This window comes from Arachis ipaensis, chromosome B4 (assembly GCF_059453495.1).
Source record: "Arachis ipaensis isolate K30076 ecotype BB chromosome B4, ASM5945349v1, whole genome shotgun sequence".
Lineage (NCBI taxonomy): Eukaryota > Viridiplantae > Streptophyta > Magnoliopsida > Fabales > Fabaceae > Arachis > Arachis ipaensis.
The window spans coordinates 9,658,067-9,676,364 of record NC_142439.1 but is presented as its reverse complement, the minus strand read 5'-3'; the positions used below and the strand labels follow the sequence as shown (position 1 = coordinate 9,676,364).

General features: G+C 35.4%; 2 protein-coding genes and 1 long non-coding RNA gene across 4 annotated transcripts; 2 read left to right on the top strand and 1 right to left on the bottom strand.

The window, feature by feature from the left end:
* The first annotated feature begins 5,983 nt into the window (after positions 1–5,983).
* Positions 5,984–13,270, top strand: LOC110270888 (protein argonaute 2). Its single transcript, XM_088484132.1, has 6 exons — positions 5,984–6,501; positions 6,866–8,066; positions 9,322–11,032; positions 11,140–11,971; positions 12,118–12,253; positions 12,481–13,270. Exons 1-3 carry the CDS (start codon positions 6,054–6,056, stop codon positions 10,754–10,756), a joined length of 3,084 nt encoding a protein of 1,027 aa, XP_088340258.1. The 5' UTR covers positions 5,984–6,053; the 3' UTR covers positions 10,757–11,032; positions 11,140–11,971; positions 12,118–12,253; positions 12,481–13,270.
* Positions 13,271–14,316: 1,046 nt separating this feature from the next.
* LOC107638798 (large ribosomal subunit protein uL6) lies at positions 14,317–15,468 on the bottom strand. Its single transcript, XM_016342194.3, has 3 exons — positions 15,012–15,468; positions 14,658–14,780; positions 14,317–14,551 (listed from the first exon to the last, which is right to left on the bottom strand). Exons 1-3 carry the CDS (start codon positions 15,381–15,383, stop codon positions 14,468–14,470), a joined length of 579 nt encoding a protein of 192 aa, XP_016197680.1. The 5' UTR covers positions 15,384–15,468; the 3' UTR covers positions 14,317–14,467.
* A 267-nt stretch (positions 15,469–15,735) lies between these two features.
* Positions 15,736–17,838, top strand: LOC148566623 (uncharacterized). Of its 2 annotated transcripts, XR_015880904.1 has the most exons (4): positions 15,736–16,162; positions 16,312–16,373; positions 17,467–17,557; positions 17,633–17,838. It is a non-coding gene; the product is annotated as an uncharacterized LOC148566623 (long non-coding RNA). The 2 variants fall into 2 exon arrangements; XR_015880903.1 differs by lacking the exon at positions 16,312–16,373.
* Positions 17,839–18,298: the final 460 nt, after the last annotated feature.

The window sequence follows — 18,298 nt, the reverse complement described above, 5'->3', positions numbered from 1 at the left end:
ATATGATGACATGGGTGATGCTAAATATTAAATAATAAATTATGAATGGGTTCCGGCATTCCGGCCCCGTTATAGGATTTTTTTTTTAAATAAATATATTATTTACGGAAATAAACAATTTGCAGCATTTTTACGAAATAGCATCGTATTACTGTGTAAACAAAATAATGATCAACATATTTCGTTTATAGACATGCTGAGGCGTGTTTATTTCGTCTACAGTGTAAACGAAATACGTTGATAATTATTTCGTTTACACTGTAAACGAAATACGTGGAATATATGACGTTTACAATGTAAACGAAATACATTATGATAAATTTTCAATAACTATAAAAGTATGCGCAACCCTTTGTATTTTTCACAACAAGTTCTCTACTTCTTCTAAACATTTTTCTTTCGCAAATTAGCCATAATGTCTAGTAGTAGTGAATATTTGGTTGTGTGTATCCCAATTACCTCATGATAAATAGTGATAATAAGGTCGTTTTTTAGTGTAAGAATCTTATGTTGTTGTGTACATGGCGAGTTGTCTTGTTGTCGGAGTTGAAGAGTCTGATATTGAGTAATGTTACTGGTAGTCGGAGAAAAGAGGTTAGACGGGTAGGATATAGGCTGCTAGCACCAATGGAAAAATTGAGATTTTCGGTTTCGTATGTTTTGGCTGCAAGGTGACGAGCATGTGCGGCTGATATTTGACATCCATGGGAGAATCATGGCCGAACAAGTGATGGAGCTTTCTGCGGAGGTTGGTGATATTGGTGGCAGTGAATTTGGGCAGTCGGACTTTGTGCAAGATGATCCACCTCTCACACCACCACCGATCCATGTTGCTAGTCCATTGGATGACATGAACCTTGACAGTGAGAAATCTGACAAGGACTATGTTATGGATAGCAACGATAACGATTCGTTAGAAGATGATGACGAGGAGGAGTTCGTGCCGGAGACTCCGGTAGAGCCATCACATCGGTATCTTCTGTCGGCCCCGCACCCAATTCTGGCGTTGTCATTGGTGCCTAGTCACATGGATGCAATGCAAGAGAAAAATCTATTTTCCAACACGGGCGAAGACGATTACAACTTAGACGGTGGTCTGGAGTTCAGAGTGGGCCACAGATTCAAAAGCAGAGATGCAGTACAGCAGGGGGTGAAGAATTACAGCATCCGTAGAAGTGCAGAGTACCGAGTTCTAGAGACAGATCCATTAAAGTACTATGTGCGTTGCCGATAACACGAAGCAGGCTGCCCTTGGAGTCTCCGAGTTGCTCTCCGACAGAATCTCAAATATTGGTAAGTTTAACCATCATCTATATTCTTAGTTATTACTTTTATGGTTGGTGTACATGTGAAACATGGTTGTTTTACTTGTTTAGGGAGGTTCGTAGGGTGGGAGGCGCTCACACGTGTCTAACACCCACCATGTCTCAAGACCATCGACTGTTGGACAGCAGTCTCATCTGCCGTGTCATCCTCCCATTGATACAATCTAACCTGTATGTGAGGATATCTACCCTACAGGGTGCAGTTAGGCAAAACTATCACTTCAAACCCTCATACAGAAAAGAGTGGATGGCGAAGCAAAAGGCAATTGCTCAAACATACGGTGATTGGGAGGAATCATACAACAAGGCGCCGAGATTACTGCAAGCACTGCAGAGTTCGTTGTTGTCCCGGAACAGTATATGATATCAGTGTTGTACCATACTATGATGGTCAACTTTTGGTGCGCGAATGCAATATGTTTGACAAGATATTCTAGGTCTTCCTTGCCTGTGCGGAAGCTTTTAAGCACTGCAAGCCGTTCATATCCGTCGATGGCACGCATTTGTATGGCAAATATGGACAATAAATATCCAGGTCCCCCACTCTGCCTCCTCTTTTAGCCATAACGGACACATATCCTGAAGTGCAGGATTGTCGTAAGGGATCCACATGAACTACAAATTAAAGAAGTGAATTAGTTATCTGTATCGGTATACATTTAACTATTTTGAAAAAACTACAAAAATGTTAACAACTTAAATCTACAACTCGATTACCTCATCCCACAGTACCCTATCCAAATCCCGACGCCATCGTAGGACTCTCTGCTAGTGGTAATCCCTGGTCTGCTACTCCATGCCGATCAACCTGTGGACAAATCCAAGCGAATCAGAAATCACTTAGTTGCCAATGTAATTGAATTGCGAAAACGGATAATAATCGTAAATAAACTAACGTGACATATACCTCGCAGCCATCGGATACATGTAAATACGTCGATTAGGTGGACACCATTTAGAGAACCTCTAGTAAATCCAAGACACCAACAGAGGAGTGCACCCCGCGATGTCTATGGTAGAGCGGTGTGTTGCACTGCATAAGGAATTATACGTCCATGCCAGCACTGCAGAATCCCAGGACATAGAGCGACACCTCTCAAAATCATCCAGCAGTGGGAGCCACCGGAGATGGACCGTATTGTTGGACTTATCGGTCAGTAGGTAGACCCCGATCATCAACATGATATAACACCTCACATACTGTTGCAGGGTGTCCGAATCGATAGTATCCGGTGCCATCTGTCGGACCCGCTCCCGAAGCTATGTAAGCTTTAGCGACTGCGAGAAAGCCTCTCTCCTCTGCGCTCCCTACTGCACTACTGCAGGAGGCCTGCCACCAAGTAAACACTCAACCAACTCCCAAGTCCCGGTGTGGTACCAAATCTGAAAGTCACGAAAGCAACCACCAACGGGTTCACCGTTAGCGCGCAGTCCGAGGTGATAGGCGACGTCTTGGAGTATGATCGTGTACTCACCCCACGGCATGTGAAAGGTGTGGGTCTCTGGACGCCAGCGCTCCATAAATGCTGTGATCATCGAGTTATCAAAAACAAAGTCTCTCAGTGGCACGACGTCGCCAAATCCAGCCTCTCTCAAGTAAGAGAGAATGACATCTGGTGGTGAAATTCTGTGGCTAACTCTCCTGGTTAGAAGTAGACGACCCAGCTAGTAAACAATAAAAAAAACCAATATCAAGAGTCTATCAATCTATAAAACCATAAAAAGCTAAGATTAGATAATTTTAACAACGAATTTTTTTTAAAATAATTTAATTTCATTATTATTTTATTCTAACCTTAAAAAATTTCGTCCAACCAACGGATGTTTACATAACAACTCAAACTAAATTATAAAATTAAGTTAACAAATAACTAAACATAATATAATATACACTTTCAAATCATTTAAATAAAATCGGTTACTTATTGAATACATAACTAAATGAATAAACGTGTGTATAATTAAATTTAAATAAAAATATCTAAATAAAAAATTCATACCTAACTTGCCAAACGTCTATATAATTAAATTTAAATTAAAATATTTACACAAAAAATTCGTAATTAAATTGACAAACGTCTATATAATTTAAAGTAAATAAACATAATCACTTAAACAAATAATAGCAACATCCATTTCCCATCTAATTTATAAAGTACATTGCATAAAAATATTTACTAAAATAATAAACAATGACTACAACATTCAACTTAGTAACGTAATTTAAGTTATAACAACCTCAGTATAAAAATTCAGAAATTTTTATGCTAAATAAATACAAACCTCAACATATTCATATGTAATTAAGTTTACCAATATATCTTAGTTATCCTTTTTTTTTATAACTAAGATCGTTAAAAACAAACTAAAATAAAATTTTACCTACTAAATCTATTTTCAAGTTCCCCTAACATTCTACCGGTCGTTCAACCCACTTAAAACAATATATTGCTAGACTTAATATCTACTACACACTACTTCTATTAAGGTACCCATATTATGGCGACATATTTCATGTTTAACATAAGCACTAAACGAAGAACAAGACCAACCTCAAAGTTTTTTGTCCCGGCAACGTGCTACGTGTCGTTCAGCTTATTAATGTTCGCATCGTGCTGATCGGTGCACACCATAATCTTTAAGTGACTTGTAGATTTGATTAGAGAAGGACAAAGTGGGAGAAAAGTGAAGGAAATGAAAAGTTTATGACTTTTGGTTGCGTCATGAAGGAAACTCTTATATATAGGCGTTCCTACTCTTATTTCGTTTACAGTGTAAACGAAATAATATCAACGTATTTCATTTATACTATAAACAAAATAAAGTCGTTACACGACACGTGTACAAACGTCATACAACCGCCACGTTTTTAATCTTATTTTATTTACAGTGTAAACGAAATAAGTAATACGATGCAATTTTATAAAAAACTGCAAATTATTATTTCTGCAAATAATATATTTATTTAAAAAAAATCCCCCGGTAATAATAATAATAATAATAATGAATTACGAATAGTTAATTAGTTATAATATGCATAATAAGAATTTGGTGATTACTTTAGTAAGCAAAATTTGTTAAGAAATAAATCTTTCGAGGAGTAAATTTATAAGATGACTAATTTGTTGGTGGGTAGAAAATTAGGTTAATATAACAATTAATTTGATGATTAATTTTACATTTGGAGATAAATCTATATTATATTTTTGTGGAGGCAAATACTTTTACTATAATTTAAAATTTTTTTATAATAATAATATTTATTTATCTCATTAAATTATTAAATTTAATTCTATAATAATTTTTTATTTAATTTTTAAATTTTAATATTTAATAATTAATTTTAAAATTTCATATTATATATTTTTTTAAAATAATTAATGCTCAATTTAGAGAGACGGATGTTTTTTTTAAAGTGATATAAAAAAGTATTATTTATTTTTAAAAAATTAATTTTAATTTTTTTAATAACAACTACATGATATAAAAAAACTTTTTTAACTTTAAATATCAGTAAAAATTAGCATCTAATTATATGAAAAATAAAATTTTAAATAATTGTTCAATGATATATATAAGAGACATTGTATTTATAAAAAAAATATTACTTAATTTTTTTTAAAATATAAAATTTAAAAAATAAAATTTTAAATTATATATTATTATTTAAATTATTATGTAATATTTTAATTTATAAATTAGATATTTTAAAAACTAATCATATTTTATAATAATAAACTATAATTATAATAATAATAATAATAATTATGTTATATGTATATAAAAAATAATTATTTATATATAATATTTATTAAAAATTTAAAATATAAAATATACATTAAAAATAAATTAAAATTATAAAAATTATTATTATTATATTATATATATTTTATTTTTACTGTAAAATTTTTTTGAATCGATCATGGTGTACATTATATTATTAAAAAGATATTTAAAAATATTATTGTATAAAATATCTTATTAATAAATATTAAAATATAATTATGTAACTTCATTATTGTATAAAATATCTTATTAATAAATATTAAAATATAATTATGTAACTTCATTTCCCCCTTTTTTTTTTTTTTTTTCGTGGCTGTGACGTATGTATGAACTATGAAGTAAGGTGAGTCAGACACAGGCAGAAGCCAGAAGCAGAGCCACGTTTCTATTTCGCTTATTATTTTTTATGTGTGAGAGAAGAAGGTGTATAACAAGAAGAGGAGAGGTGTATTTCATATTGGGTATAGGATATATAATCTGAGGGATCGATTTGTTTGTTTTATTTTCTTTTTTTAAACAAACAATTACAAATTGGACCGTTTAATTTGTGATTTTAAAAATAAAAAAAATTTTAATGTTAAAATTGGACCGTTTGATTTTTATTTAAAAAAAAAAATACAAATTGGATCCTTCGATTTGTAGTTTATTTTTTTCTTTAAACAAATTGGATCCTCCGATTTATAGTTTATTCTTTCTTCAAATAAATCAAATCCTCCGATTTGAATAAAACACCATATAAAAAAAACACATAATCTTTCAATAACAATATTACATATATATTTAATCAATATAAAAAAAAATTAACCCTTCTATTTCTTTTTTTTGTTTTTCTTTCTTTTTCTTTTTTCAAAAAAAAAAAAAAAAAAAAACATGGTTAGTGTGGTTTTAACTTCAAAGTTTTATTCGGCCCTCAGTTAACTTAAACAAACCCCTCTCCTTCTAATGGAATCCGGTGGTGACGGCCGTGGTCGCGGCGGAAGAGGGCCACGCCGCCAACAACGACAGCCGGAGCTCAATCTTCAACCACAATGGCGCCGTCCCTTAACATCACCAACAACCTCACACTCAAACATCACTCTCCAACCCCAATGGCGACGATCGACGCAACCGCCGCCAACAGCCCTTCCTTCTCACCCTCAGTATTCTGCCGCCGCCGCTGAACAACCGCGTGAGCTCCTTCTCCAACCAGAGTGGCGCCGCCCGAGGCCCCCGACGACGACAACAACTTCTGCTCCGGAACCGGAACCGGAACGGAGGCTACCGAGGCCCACTTCTTCGTTCTGGAACCAGAATCAGTATTCTCCGAAGCCGCAGAGCTCGAGTTCCGGCAGTGAAGGTTCTAGAACTTCCAGCGCTGCTGACCATGCTGACTTTTGGCGACTTCCCTCAGGTATCTACAATGGTGCATACTCTCTCTATGTTTCTCACCATTTTTATGTTCTATGATTCAGGTATCAATAGTGATAGTACAATGCAAAACTGAACGTGATCATCAAAATTTTCTTAGTTATATTAGACACATTAGCACTAGGAAGGAATAACATTAGTAAGATTTATAAATTCCACAAAGCTGAATTAGGGAATTTACTAGGAATTGATGGTTTCTTTTTTATACCATAAATTAATTTATATATAACAAGCTAGGATTATTATATCATCAGCACATGACTTGTAGCTTTTGTCCCCCTAGCTGTTAGTTCTGTGCGCAGCATTATTAGTGTGTATGAAGTATTTAAGTCTACTTTGCCTTGCAGATTCTCAAGTTCCCAAACTAGAAAGACTGCAAATATCCAGACAGTTAGCTACCCCATCTAGTACCCTCGAAAGGAAGGATAAGCTTTCACCTATTCGGAGACCCGACAATGGTGGCACATTGGCAATTCTAACTAGCAAACTCCGTGTTAATCATTTCCCTGTGAAGTTAAATCCAGAGAGTGTAATAATGCATTACAATGTTGGCGTTAAACCAAAGTTTCCCTCAAAGCATGGCCGGCCTCAGAAATTATCAAAATCTGATCTGTCCATGATTAGAGATAAATTGTTTTCTGATGATCCAGAGAGATTACCCCTGGATATGACTGCATATGATGGTGCAAAGAATATCTTTAGTGCAATACAATTACCGGAAGAAACCTTTACTGTGGAGCTTTCTGAAGGAGATGATGAAAAGACCCTTACATATAGTGTTACCTTAACACTTGTTAATACATACAGGCTTCGCAAGCTAATGGACTATCTTAATGGTCACAGCCTCTCAATTCCCAGGGATATTTTACAAGGGATGGATGTGGTGGTCAAGGAGAATCCATCTAGGCGCACTGTTGCAGTGGGACGACACTTCTATCCCCCTATGGCACTGAAAGATCTTCACCGCGGCATAATTGCTGTTGGTGGGTTTCAGCATAGTTTAAAGCCTACATCGCAGGGTCTGTCCCTATGCGTAGACTACTCTGTGTTGGCTTTCCGAAAGCAAGTGTCAGTCTTGGATTTCTTGCATGAGCATATACATAATTTTAAGTTGGAGGAATTTGAATACTTCAGAAAGGATGTTGAAGATGCACTTATTGGATTGAAAGTTAGTGTGACTCATCGTAAATCCAAACAGAAATATACTGTTGTGAAATTAACACCTCAGAATGCAAGGTACGTCACTTTCCCCATTGACAATGCTGAGGGGTGGAATCTCTCAAAGAATGCTAGTCTTCTTAGCTTTTTTAGAGACAAATATGGGAAAGACATTGTATACAAAGATATTCCCTGTTTAGACTTAGGGAAAGGCAACAAGAAGAACTATGTACCTATGGAATTCTGTGTTTTGGTTGGGGGGCAGAAATATCCTAAAGAACGTCTGGATGCAGATTCTGCAAAGACATTGAAAGCACTGTCACTAGCTCACCCAACTGAGAGGGAGAGTGCAATACAAAAGATGGTGCACTCAAATGATGGACCTTGCGGGTAAGTAAAATATCATTTCAATTGTATTTTTTCTGACTGTTTACGCCTTGTCGTACTCACATTATTACCTTTCCTTTGTTTCTAGTTACAACTTTATGGAATGAGAGCTGTAGGTTTAGGATCGTTAATAAAGAGTAGTTTCAGTTTGCGTCTTTCATTTTTTTGCTGATGTGTGCACTAAGCTATAATGGTTTAGAAAGTGCACATAAACTCCTAAGCCCCACATTTTTTTTGGAAAACACCCTTTGTCACTCAAAATTGCTAAATATCTAGCAATTCTCATATGCTTCCATGCCAACTTCTATAGCTCTTGGTTAGGATGCCTCCATAGACATTGTTATATGATTAGCCCCTCAAGCACTATTGCAACTAGGAGGCCCATCTAATTATTGTGTTGATGCAAATGACAATATGGAAGTTGTTAAACTTTTGGATCATCTAGCCAAGAGATTCGCCAAAAGAAGTTTAATGGTAGGAAGAAAAGTAATTCCCAGTTGATAAGACTAACATTTTCACTCTACATCCTAAACTAGTAAAACAATGTGTCAGCTTTCTGTAAAGGGTATGCATGTAATTGGTTAGTGGTTAGTTATATTGGTTAGGCTGTTAGCTTAGTAGTGTTTGTGATTCTGTTAAAATCTAGTGTACTAGTATGTATAAGTAAAACTTACAGTCACTGTTATGATATATGATTCGGTGCTATTATGTGAACAATATTCAGTAACTTCACAGTCAAGTAATCTCTTCTTCTACAATATTTCTTCATTGCACTTGCTTGTTCCTGAACCTTCAAACTCCATCAGATTCAAGCTTGCAGTCATCTTTCATTTCCTTGGAAGATGACCAAAGAGTATTATGTTTGATTGTGATCCTAACAGTAACAACTGCCAAGCCTTATCCTACTAGATGAGGTTGGCAGCAATTGTGATCCTAATTGTTAAGTTTATTCTACTTGGTAGGATGGACTACATGGAACATAACAATACAGAAAATATGTGATGACTGAACTGTGTAAACATCGGTATAATTTAGCAATGAGTGCAAACCTGCACATGTTTAGCATTACTTTTTAATGGTTGGATGTTCTCCTTTTATCTTTTTCATGTCAATATATTAGTGATAATTTGAAAAACATATATGAACATAAGAATATGTGGAATTCTAGAGGTTTATTCATTCAATGTTTGTGATTTTGATCCGCTATTTCTGTCAATTTATCTGAGACAAATTTCACTTATATTTTTTATATTGTCAGTGGTGGTGTGATAACAAATTTTGGAATGAAAGTGAACACGAACATGACAACCATTCTAGGACGTGTCATTGCCCCCCCAGAATTAAAGCTAGGTGATCCAAATGGCAAGGCTATCAAGATATCGTTGGATCTAGAGAAATGTAATTGGAACCTTCTTGGAAGATCAATGGCAGAAGGCAAACCAGTTGATTGTTGGGCCATTCTTGATTTTACTAGTTCTGGGTCATATAGGCACCAATTGAGAGTCAACGAATTCGTTAAAAAGCTTATTGGTAAATACGAAAGAATGGGTATAAACATGCAGGAGCCCATTTGGTATGAAGAATCTTCAATGCAGATACTTGCAAGGAATGATTTGCTCTCTGAATTACTTCAAAAGATTAGCAATACTTGTAAACAGAATCATGGTCACATGCAATTTCTCCTGTGTGTGATGACTAAGAAAAGTCCAGGTTACAAGTACCTTAAGTGGATTTCTGAGACCAAAGTTGGTATAGTGACACAATGCTGCTTATCTCATAGTGCTAATGAAGGGGATGACCTATTTTATACTAATCTGGCCCTCAAGATCAATGCCAAGCTTGGAGGCAGTAATGTAGAGCTCAACAATATGTTCCCTTACTTTGAGGAAGATAGGCATGTTATGTTTGTTGGGGCTGATGTCAATCATCCTGGTTCTCGGGACACCAAGAGTCCATCGATTGCTGCTGTGGTTGCAACTGTTAATTGGCCTGCAGCAAATCGTTACGCAGCACGTGTTTGCCCTCAGTACAATCGGAGCGAGAAAATACTCAACTTTGGGGAAGTTTGCTTTGAGCTTGTTGCATGTTATAGAAGGATGAATGGAGTCAGGCCTGAAAAAATCATCATTTTTCGTGATGGGGTGAGTGAGTACCAGTTTGATATGGTTCTTAATGAAGAGCTACAGGATTTGAAGAGAGAATTCCAGAGATTAAATTACTTCCCAACTATCACTCTTATTGTAGCACAAAAACGACATCAAACTCGATTCTTTCCAGAGGGTAGGAGGGATGGATCATCCACTGGCAATGTTTTGCCAGGAACAGTTGTTGATGCAAAAGTTACTCACCCTTTTGAGTTTGACTTTTACCTTTGTAGTTACTATGGAAGCATAGGCACCAGCAAGCCTACTCACTACCACGTTTTATGGGATGAACACAGGTTTAAATCTGATGAATTGCAAAAGCTTATATATGACATGTGCTTCACCTTTGCAAAGTGCACTAAACCTGTATCGTTAGTCCCTCCAGTGTACTATGCTGACCTCGCTGCTTATAGAGGACGATTATACCATGAAGCAAGGGTTGGGATGCAATCTATGAAATCAGTAGGATCCTCATCTTCTAAGGCTTCTTTTGAGCAGGGATTTTATAGGTTGCATCCTGACTTGGAAAACTTGATGTTCTTCATCTAAAGGATATATATCTCTCCACAGTCTAGCTGTCTTTCTGTGTTATCTTTTTTATTGGTTTCTTTCTTCTGAATCCTAAGAATATAAAGAAAGAAAATGTCATCATTGAAAAACCATAATAATAATAATAATTGGCATTCACCAATGGCTTCTTCCTTTGCTGAACTTCTTCCCTCAGATGATGGAGCCTCACACAAGAAGAAGCTATCACTTCCTTCATACATATGTCATGATCCTAGAAGTGTTGCTTCATCAAAGCACAAGTCAGAGAAATCCACTGTAAGAAGATATGATATCATAAATGCTTCATTTTTATTCATGTATGCATATTGTTTGCATAAATGCTTCAAATACTACTATCATATTTAATACTCTTACTTGTGTAGGTAAGAAGTGGCTCTTCTTCATCTCAGTTCAAGAGGCCTGGTTCAGCTTCTGAGAGATCAAACTCTAGGTCTCTGGTGGCAGAAGATTCAAGAATGGATGAAGTTGCTATTGGAGCAGTGATGAAAATCCTCAGTGGCTACATTGGAAGATATGTAAAAGGTGAACTTTTCAGGAGAAAAATCAGGGAAAGATGCAGTTCTGTGATGGAGAGAAGAAGAAGAGAGGACTCAAATGATGAGGTTTTTGAGAATTTGGAAATGGGCATGGGGAAAGTTGATAAATTGGTAGAAGATCATGGAAGAATGAGGCAAGTTATGTTGATCAAAAGCTTGAAGAATTCCATTGAGATATTAACCATAATAGTTGCTTCCTCTTTGAATGCTAAAGATTCTCATCTTTCTGCTTGTGCTCAAATTTACTTGGCAATAGCTTATAAGATGTTGAAGAAAGAGAGAGTTTCCTCAAAGCATTTACTTCAAGTGTTTTGTGATTCTCCTAGTATGGATAGAACATACCTGATTCCTGATCTTTGGGAGCACTTGTTTCTTCCCCATCTTCTCCATCTCAAAATTTGGTATAACAAGGAGATTGAGTCTCTTTTAAACATGGTGATAACAAAAGGAAAATGAAGGTGTTGAGCAAAGTCTACAATGAAAAAATGGATGCTGGAACTAGTCTCTTTGCTTTGTACTACAAGCAATGGCTGAAAGTTGGGGCCACAGAGCCTTCTCTTCCGGTTGTATCATTGCCATCAATGCCAAGTTGCAGATCATCATCAAGAAGAAAATCTTCAGATTCTTTGGTTTCAAATTCCTCAATCAATCCAGACTTGTAAGTGATATGAATTACTTATTCTTCCGAATTTCGTATATTCGTAACTAAATGTATATGGATACTACTTGTTTCCAAATTCATTGAGTTATGAATATTTCAAATTTTTAAAATGACAAATATTATGTTTCGGTTCTCTTCAACAGATATAAGGCAGTGTTTGGCCCCAAACTGGAGCAGCAACCTACTGGTCCGGATGAACAAAAAGGAGCCATTGTAATTTATAAGGGCTCAGAGATTAATGATAAAATTTATGGAGATGAATACAGGAGTTCATCTCAGGTTGGTAGTTTCTTTTCCTTTATTTCACAGATGAAAATTTTCTTATTTAATCCCTTCATTCCACAATATCTGTCACTTGTAGAAATCTGTTTATCCATAATCAGTTGTGTCCAGATATGATTGATTTATGAATGTATCAAATTTCTAAAGTGAACGATAATGCGAAAAAGGAGTATACTGTAGAATTGATGTCTTGATACATGATTCTATTTTCTTGCTATTGTCAGAGAGAAAGAGATGTATATATGGGAAGATCATCAATCCAAGATGACAAGAATCATGGTCAATTATGGTCCGAGTCCCAGAGATTGGACTATTTCCAGTGCTTTTCTTGCAGGAACATACCTACAGAAGGATTGGAAAACAGCAACTACAGATCCAAGAACATTGCTTCAATCAAAAGGGGAGGAATAAATTCTCTTCCAAGGAATTAGGCACACTTGCTGGTTTTGCCTTCACCATCCCCAAATTCATCAAGTAGATCCAAGGTATACTTCCTTTGGTACAAAGCAATACCCTGAGAACTGCGTGCTACCTCCATTCCGAGGAAGAACTTCAGTCTTCCCAAATCCTTGATGCTGAATTCATCATCCAAGGATTTCTTAATAGCATTAATCTCAACTGCATTGTCTCCGAATAACACTAAATCATCCGCATTCACAAGGATCACCGCTAGTCCACTGCTGGTTTGCTTGGTAAAAAAAGAACGAACGTGACTGGATTTGAGGAAACCGTTCTGCTTAAGAAAACCACACAGCCGACCATTGGCAGTGTGGTGTGCTTAACTTGCTGCCAGTAACATCAGCTAACCGGACAGCTGATTTGCTCACAAAAGCACTTGTCCCACGACCATTTGGTTTGCTACTCAACAAGCTGGGCATGCTTGATGTGCATTCCCTGCTTGAGGGAGGATGATAAAGATGATAAATAGTTAGCTTTGTTGTTTTTGCATATTCTGCATTGGCAAATTGTAACTAATATTTAGTTCTATCCCTCTCTCAATTCTGATCTTCAGCACGTGCGTTATATCCTAGAAACTTCTTAAAAAAATAATTGTGTGAAATAAATGAGGGAATGGATCCGTTCAATTGTTGAAAAAAATTTAGGAAATAAAGTGTGATTTATAACCTTTCAATGCATTCTCTATGTTTTTTCTTAATCCTATTTATAACAATTAAAGATTAATGACGAAAGATCACACTTTACTTTCTCAATTGTTAAAAAAAATTGAAAAGATTCATTCTCAATAAATGATAAGTATGAGTATCTCACACCAACGACCGGCACAGCTGTAAACGACAAATATGTTTAAATAAACTTGTAAGTTTTAGATGATGACTATAAAAGTTTACTTAAAATGTCCAAAACTTCTCAATCTCGCATCAAAATTTTTTTTATTCTATACATAATTTTTCTATTTTAATAAATTTGTTTATTGAATTATAAAATTACTTTCAAATATCAAAATAAATATTAATGTAAGACATTTTTATTTCACAATACAGACTAAGGCCATAAATGTATATTATATTAGATAAAGTCAAGAAACAAAATTTTTAAAAAATTATACTATCTCAGTATATATATATTTAAAAAAAAAAATACATTGATCATCAACTACTTACACCATCACATAGATTTTACATCATCTTCTATGACTATTAACTTTCTTTTTCTTTTTCAAAACGGTTTTATTTTTCTACAAGTAAAATATTAATTAAAAAAAAAACATAATTATAACACCACAATATATTGTTAATTATCATTTCTTTCTATTTAAAAAAAACATTATTTAAAAAAAACATAACTAGGTGCGCTGAATTCAAGGTGGTATCAATTATCAGTTCAGCTTTCAGAACGTTTGTTAATCACTTACTGTGCTAAGTTTTTGGTGTCTAAGAGAATAGAAAGAAGGAAAAAGAAACCAAACAGAACAGAGCAGAGGTTCAAAAAACAACAGCTTACAATCTGCTAACAATTAATATTCAATCATGATGACAGATGATGAAAAGTATAAAAACATCTCTTTAGGTAGTAGAGTAACCAAATGCATAGAGGCAGGATGTTCCAAAATGATATTACTTTGATAAAACACAATTTTAAAACACAAAATCTCAATAATCTCCAAACCACTAAATAGGAAGCAATCCATGAACAACAGATACTATCATTGAAAATAAAATTAAAACAAAAAAAAAGCTAGTCTTTCACAATCTACTCTTCAACGATTGTTCCCTTCTCGCTGACATAGATACCGTCAAGGAACTTCCTAATATCCTTGTTCTTAACATGACATTTCTGTTAAATAAACAAAAGAGAAAACTTACAATTAGAATCCAGGCAAGGGCGAAATGTAAACTGTTTTGACAGTTTGCAGATGAACAATAAAGGAGAAAGAACTGACCTGGTTAATGAGGGCGCATGACCTTGATACGAGCTCAATGTCATTTCCATCCAAAACAAGCTCATCCTTAACCTTTTCGGATCGAACCACAGATACTCCGTCAAGCATGTCTACTTTCCTCACCTATCAATCAATATCTCAGAAATTAAAATAACTAACAATACACACAATCAACAAAACAAAGTTGAAAAAATAAATCTATGAACACATTACATAGCAGAGTTCTATAACTACGGAATTAACATAACTAACATTACAGTTTACATCATCCTGCAAAATTAAAAAACCTAATTCATTTTTCTACTATGATCTGATACCAGAGAAAAAAATAGGAAGCGGGAAGGAAACACTAACCTTCTTCTCGCCAAGAAAATTGCGGATCTCGATGGAGGAGTTGTTGTTAGAAATGCTGGCGTTAATAGGAAAGTGAGCATAGACGAACCTCATCTTATAACGGTATCCCTTAGTGACGCCGGTGATGAGGTTCTCAACATGGCTGAGGGCAGTGCGGATGGCGGCGGAAGTCTTGCGAGAGCCAAACCAGGCGTCGATCTTGAGCTTCTTCTGGCCATTTCCGTCCTTGATGAGCTGGAAATCAAGGTTGAGATGCTTGAAATCACGTACAAGCTTCCCCCTAGGACCTTCCACTTCAATGACCTTAGCGTGAACCTTGATGCTCACGCCTTCGGGGATGTTCATGGTCTCAGATGAGAGAATAGTCTTCATTTTTGCTAGTAGGGTTTTCGCTCTCTCTTCCTTGCGGCTCTATGTGTAATTTCTTTCTTCCCCACAATAAAAAGGCAAAACCCTAGTTTCTATTTATCGCTGTTGCTGCAGGTTTTCTTCGCCTCATTATGGGCTAGGCCCAACAATGCTTCCAACAAATTCCTTAAGCTGTGAGTTGTGTTGGGCTTAGGCCCATCAGAAATTGCGGAAATAATAAGAAAAGATAAATTCGAATTAAACCAAAGGCACACAAGTTCGAATCCTAGCAGTGGTTGGTGGCTAGGTTAGTGTGTGAGTGGGTGTGTGAGTGTATTTAATTATTTATATGACCAAAAATAAAAAACGAAAAGATAAATTCGGAATATCCTGGTAATTCAGAAAAGATAGAGTCGGTAGAGGTAAGACAACGAGGTTATTACAGATAGCGGATATGGGAGTGCTGAGTGCGATTGGACTATTGGAGGCAGCTCCAAATCTGTGGTGCAAAGCTTTTCACCAGGGTGTCCATGAAGATCGAGATCGCAGAGAAGAGGGGGGCCTGAGGTACCTGCGGCGTCGACCGTTCTACCTAGCAGCGGCTGCAGAGAAGGCGGGCGGCGGAGCTTCACGCAATACCAGAAATCGGGGACACTACAACGAAGGAAGCAAAGAGGAACAAGCTTCGGTGGTGACACAACCTCTGAGGCGGCGAGGAGAACCTGGAACACTGTGAACTCAGGCGGTGACTCAACCTCTGAGGCGGAGCTTCTTGCCGAGGTGATGCCAACAGAGAAATGATGGTGAGTCTTCTTCTATACGACACATTCATCGCTTTCTCCTTTTACCCCTTTTGTTTTTTAGTTTTTTCCACGGTCTTAGTGGATTGTAAAGTGAATTTTGTGTTGAAATGTGAAACTGTGTTGTCGTGTTGTGCATTTCTTTGGATCAGGGGAGGCTTACCCTTCCAAAGCAGTGAGAGCTGAGTTATTTTGAGCATAGTTTCCAATATTGGTAAGTGGTAGCTAAGAGCTTTTTACACTCTTCTGCTTCTGTAAGAAAAATTAAGGGAAAAAAATAGAGAAGGCTCTCTGCAAAATATTGGCTTGGGAAAAAAAATTATTTTATTTGTTTATTATTGTTATTTGCAGGTTTTATAAGATGAATTGAATTGTTCAGAATGTAATATTAGGCTAGGATTTGTTTGATTTAACGGATAAGGAAATAAATGAAATGATTGAACTTGAGTGAAATGGTGTTGTTCAAATTCAAACAATGAAATGGGGTAAAATCATTTAAAATGACTAGCTCCTATGGAATTTGAAACACACTGTTGATTCGCTGCTTTTCTTGTTTATGTGATTCTTTTATTAGTCTTTCTGCCTCTCCTTTTTTTTTTTTTTTCGTATGTTCTCACTATTTTCCCTATCTTCCCTTTTAGTGTTTTGATAAACCCCAATTAATTTTTGCTTAGAATATTTTAAACTTAGTTCAATTTCTAATTGGTTTCGTTGAGATGATTACTACTTCTCATACTTGAATTTCATAAGTTTTGTATTGCTTTGTGATACATTCTGTTATCACAAATTCACTTTCATTGTTGAAGGGGACTTTTTATTACGAATCTTTCGGCTTATTTTACAAAATGGGAGAATAGGAGTTGAGGGCTGACAAGGAAAAATTGCTAGTAAGTTAATGATGAAGGGGGGAAGAAGAAAGGGACTGTGCTTTCTGTTATAAGTGAAAAATTCCTCCAAGAGTATATGAAATATTTGCATAAAGAAAATTGGTTAAATACCCTTCTAAGAAACTTTGTCCTAACTTAATTTTGTATTTTGTTTGCCAAAATTTTGAAAATAATAATTCCAAGGATGTTTCAGGTTCATAATAATGATGAGGTAAGGGCATTGTTCATTCTGCTCTCCAACTCAAGCAATTCGTACACTCATTTTATCAATACCCATCTTTCATTTCTCTCTAATTTTTATAAATTTGGTTTCAATTCTTCTTTTTATGATGTTGGATACCCTCAAAGTTGGCAGCTTTTTCTTTTTTGCATTTTGCTTACCAACTGTTTGTAATTTTGTTTCTTTTTGAGTGTGTTCAGAGAGTGAAGGAGACACGGGGGTTCAAGTGGGAGACATGCAAGGCACTATACCCGTTACACTTGGGCTCTCGGGACAACATTCTTTCCTCAGGTACCAATTTATTATTTTGATTAGTTCCATCAATACCAATAATGAAATTTTGTATGTTTTATGCCTTATTTATAGGGTTATCTTGCACAAGTGTTTGCCTTTCAATATCAGCATCCTATCATCACAGATGTTAAAATCTGGGTATGTTCCCCTTATTTAGTGCAAAAATGTTCACTTATATTTTGGAGTACCTATGATCTTCTTGAGGTTGTACAAAATGACAAAATATATGACAAGGAATTAAATGAAGTAAATTAAGCATTCTAGGATTTCAAGCATAACTATTAGATATCACATGATGAATATACAATTTTAGGAGGGAAAAAAATGATGGGAGTATGTCGTGTTTGACAGGGTGTTTCAATATGTCTCAATACTTTAAAATATAATAAAGGAAACCCCATCACCCAAATGCTTTCTAATTTACTTAAATTTAACTCAAAAGTTTGGGACTTCTCTCTAGACAAGTATCTGTTGAATCAATATATTAATTTAGCGCTGAGTGCATGTTCTAACTAACTATATATCTTAATATATTAATGTCTTAAATTTGTGGGTTCAAGTTCTGATTTTTAAATGAAGAATTGTCGTCAAATTTTGTTGTTCAAATCCTGATTTCAAAAAGGAAGATCATGTTCAAATTGTGTACTTTTCTTTTTATAACTGAGAATACGAATATGAAATACAGCTGAATTTGAAAGCAACTTGGTGATAGATATGGTGAAATGTATTGTGTTCTTA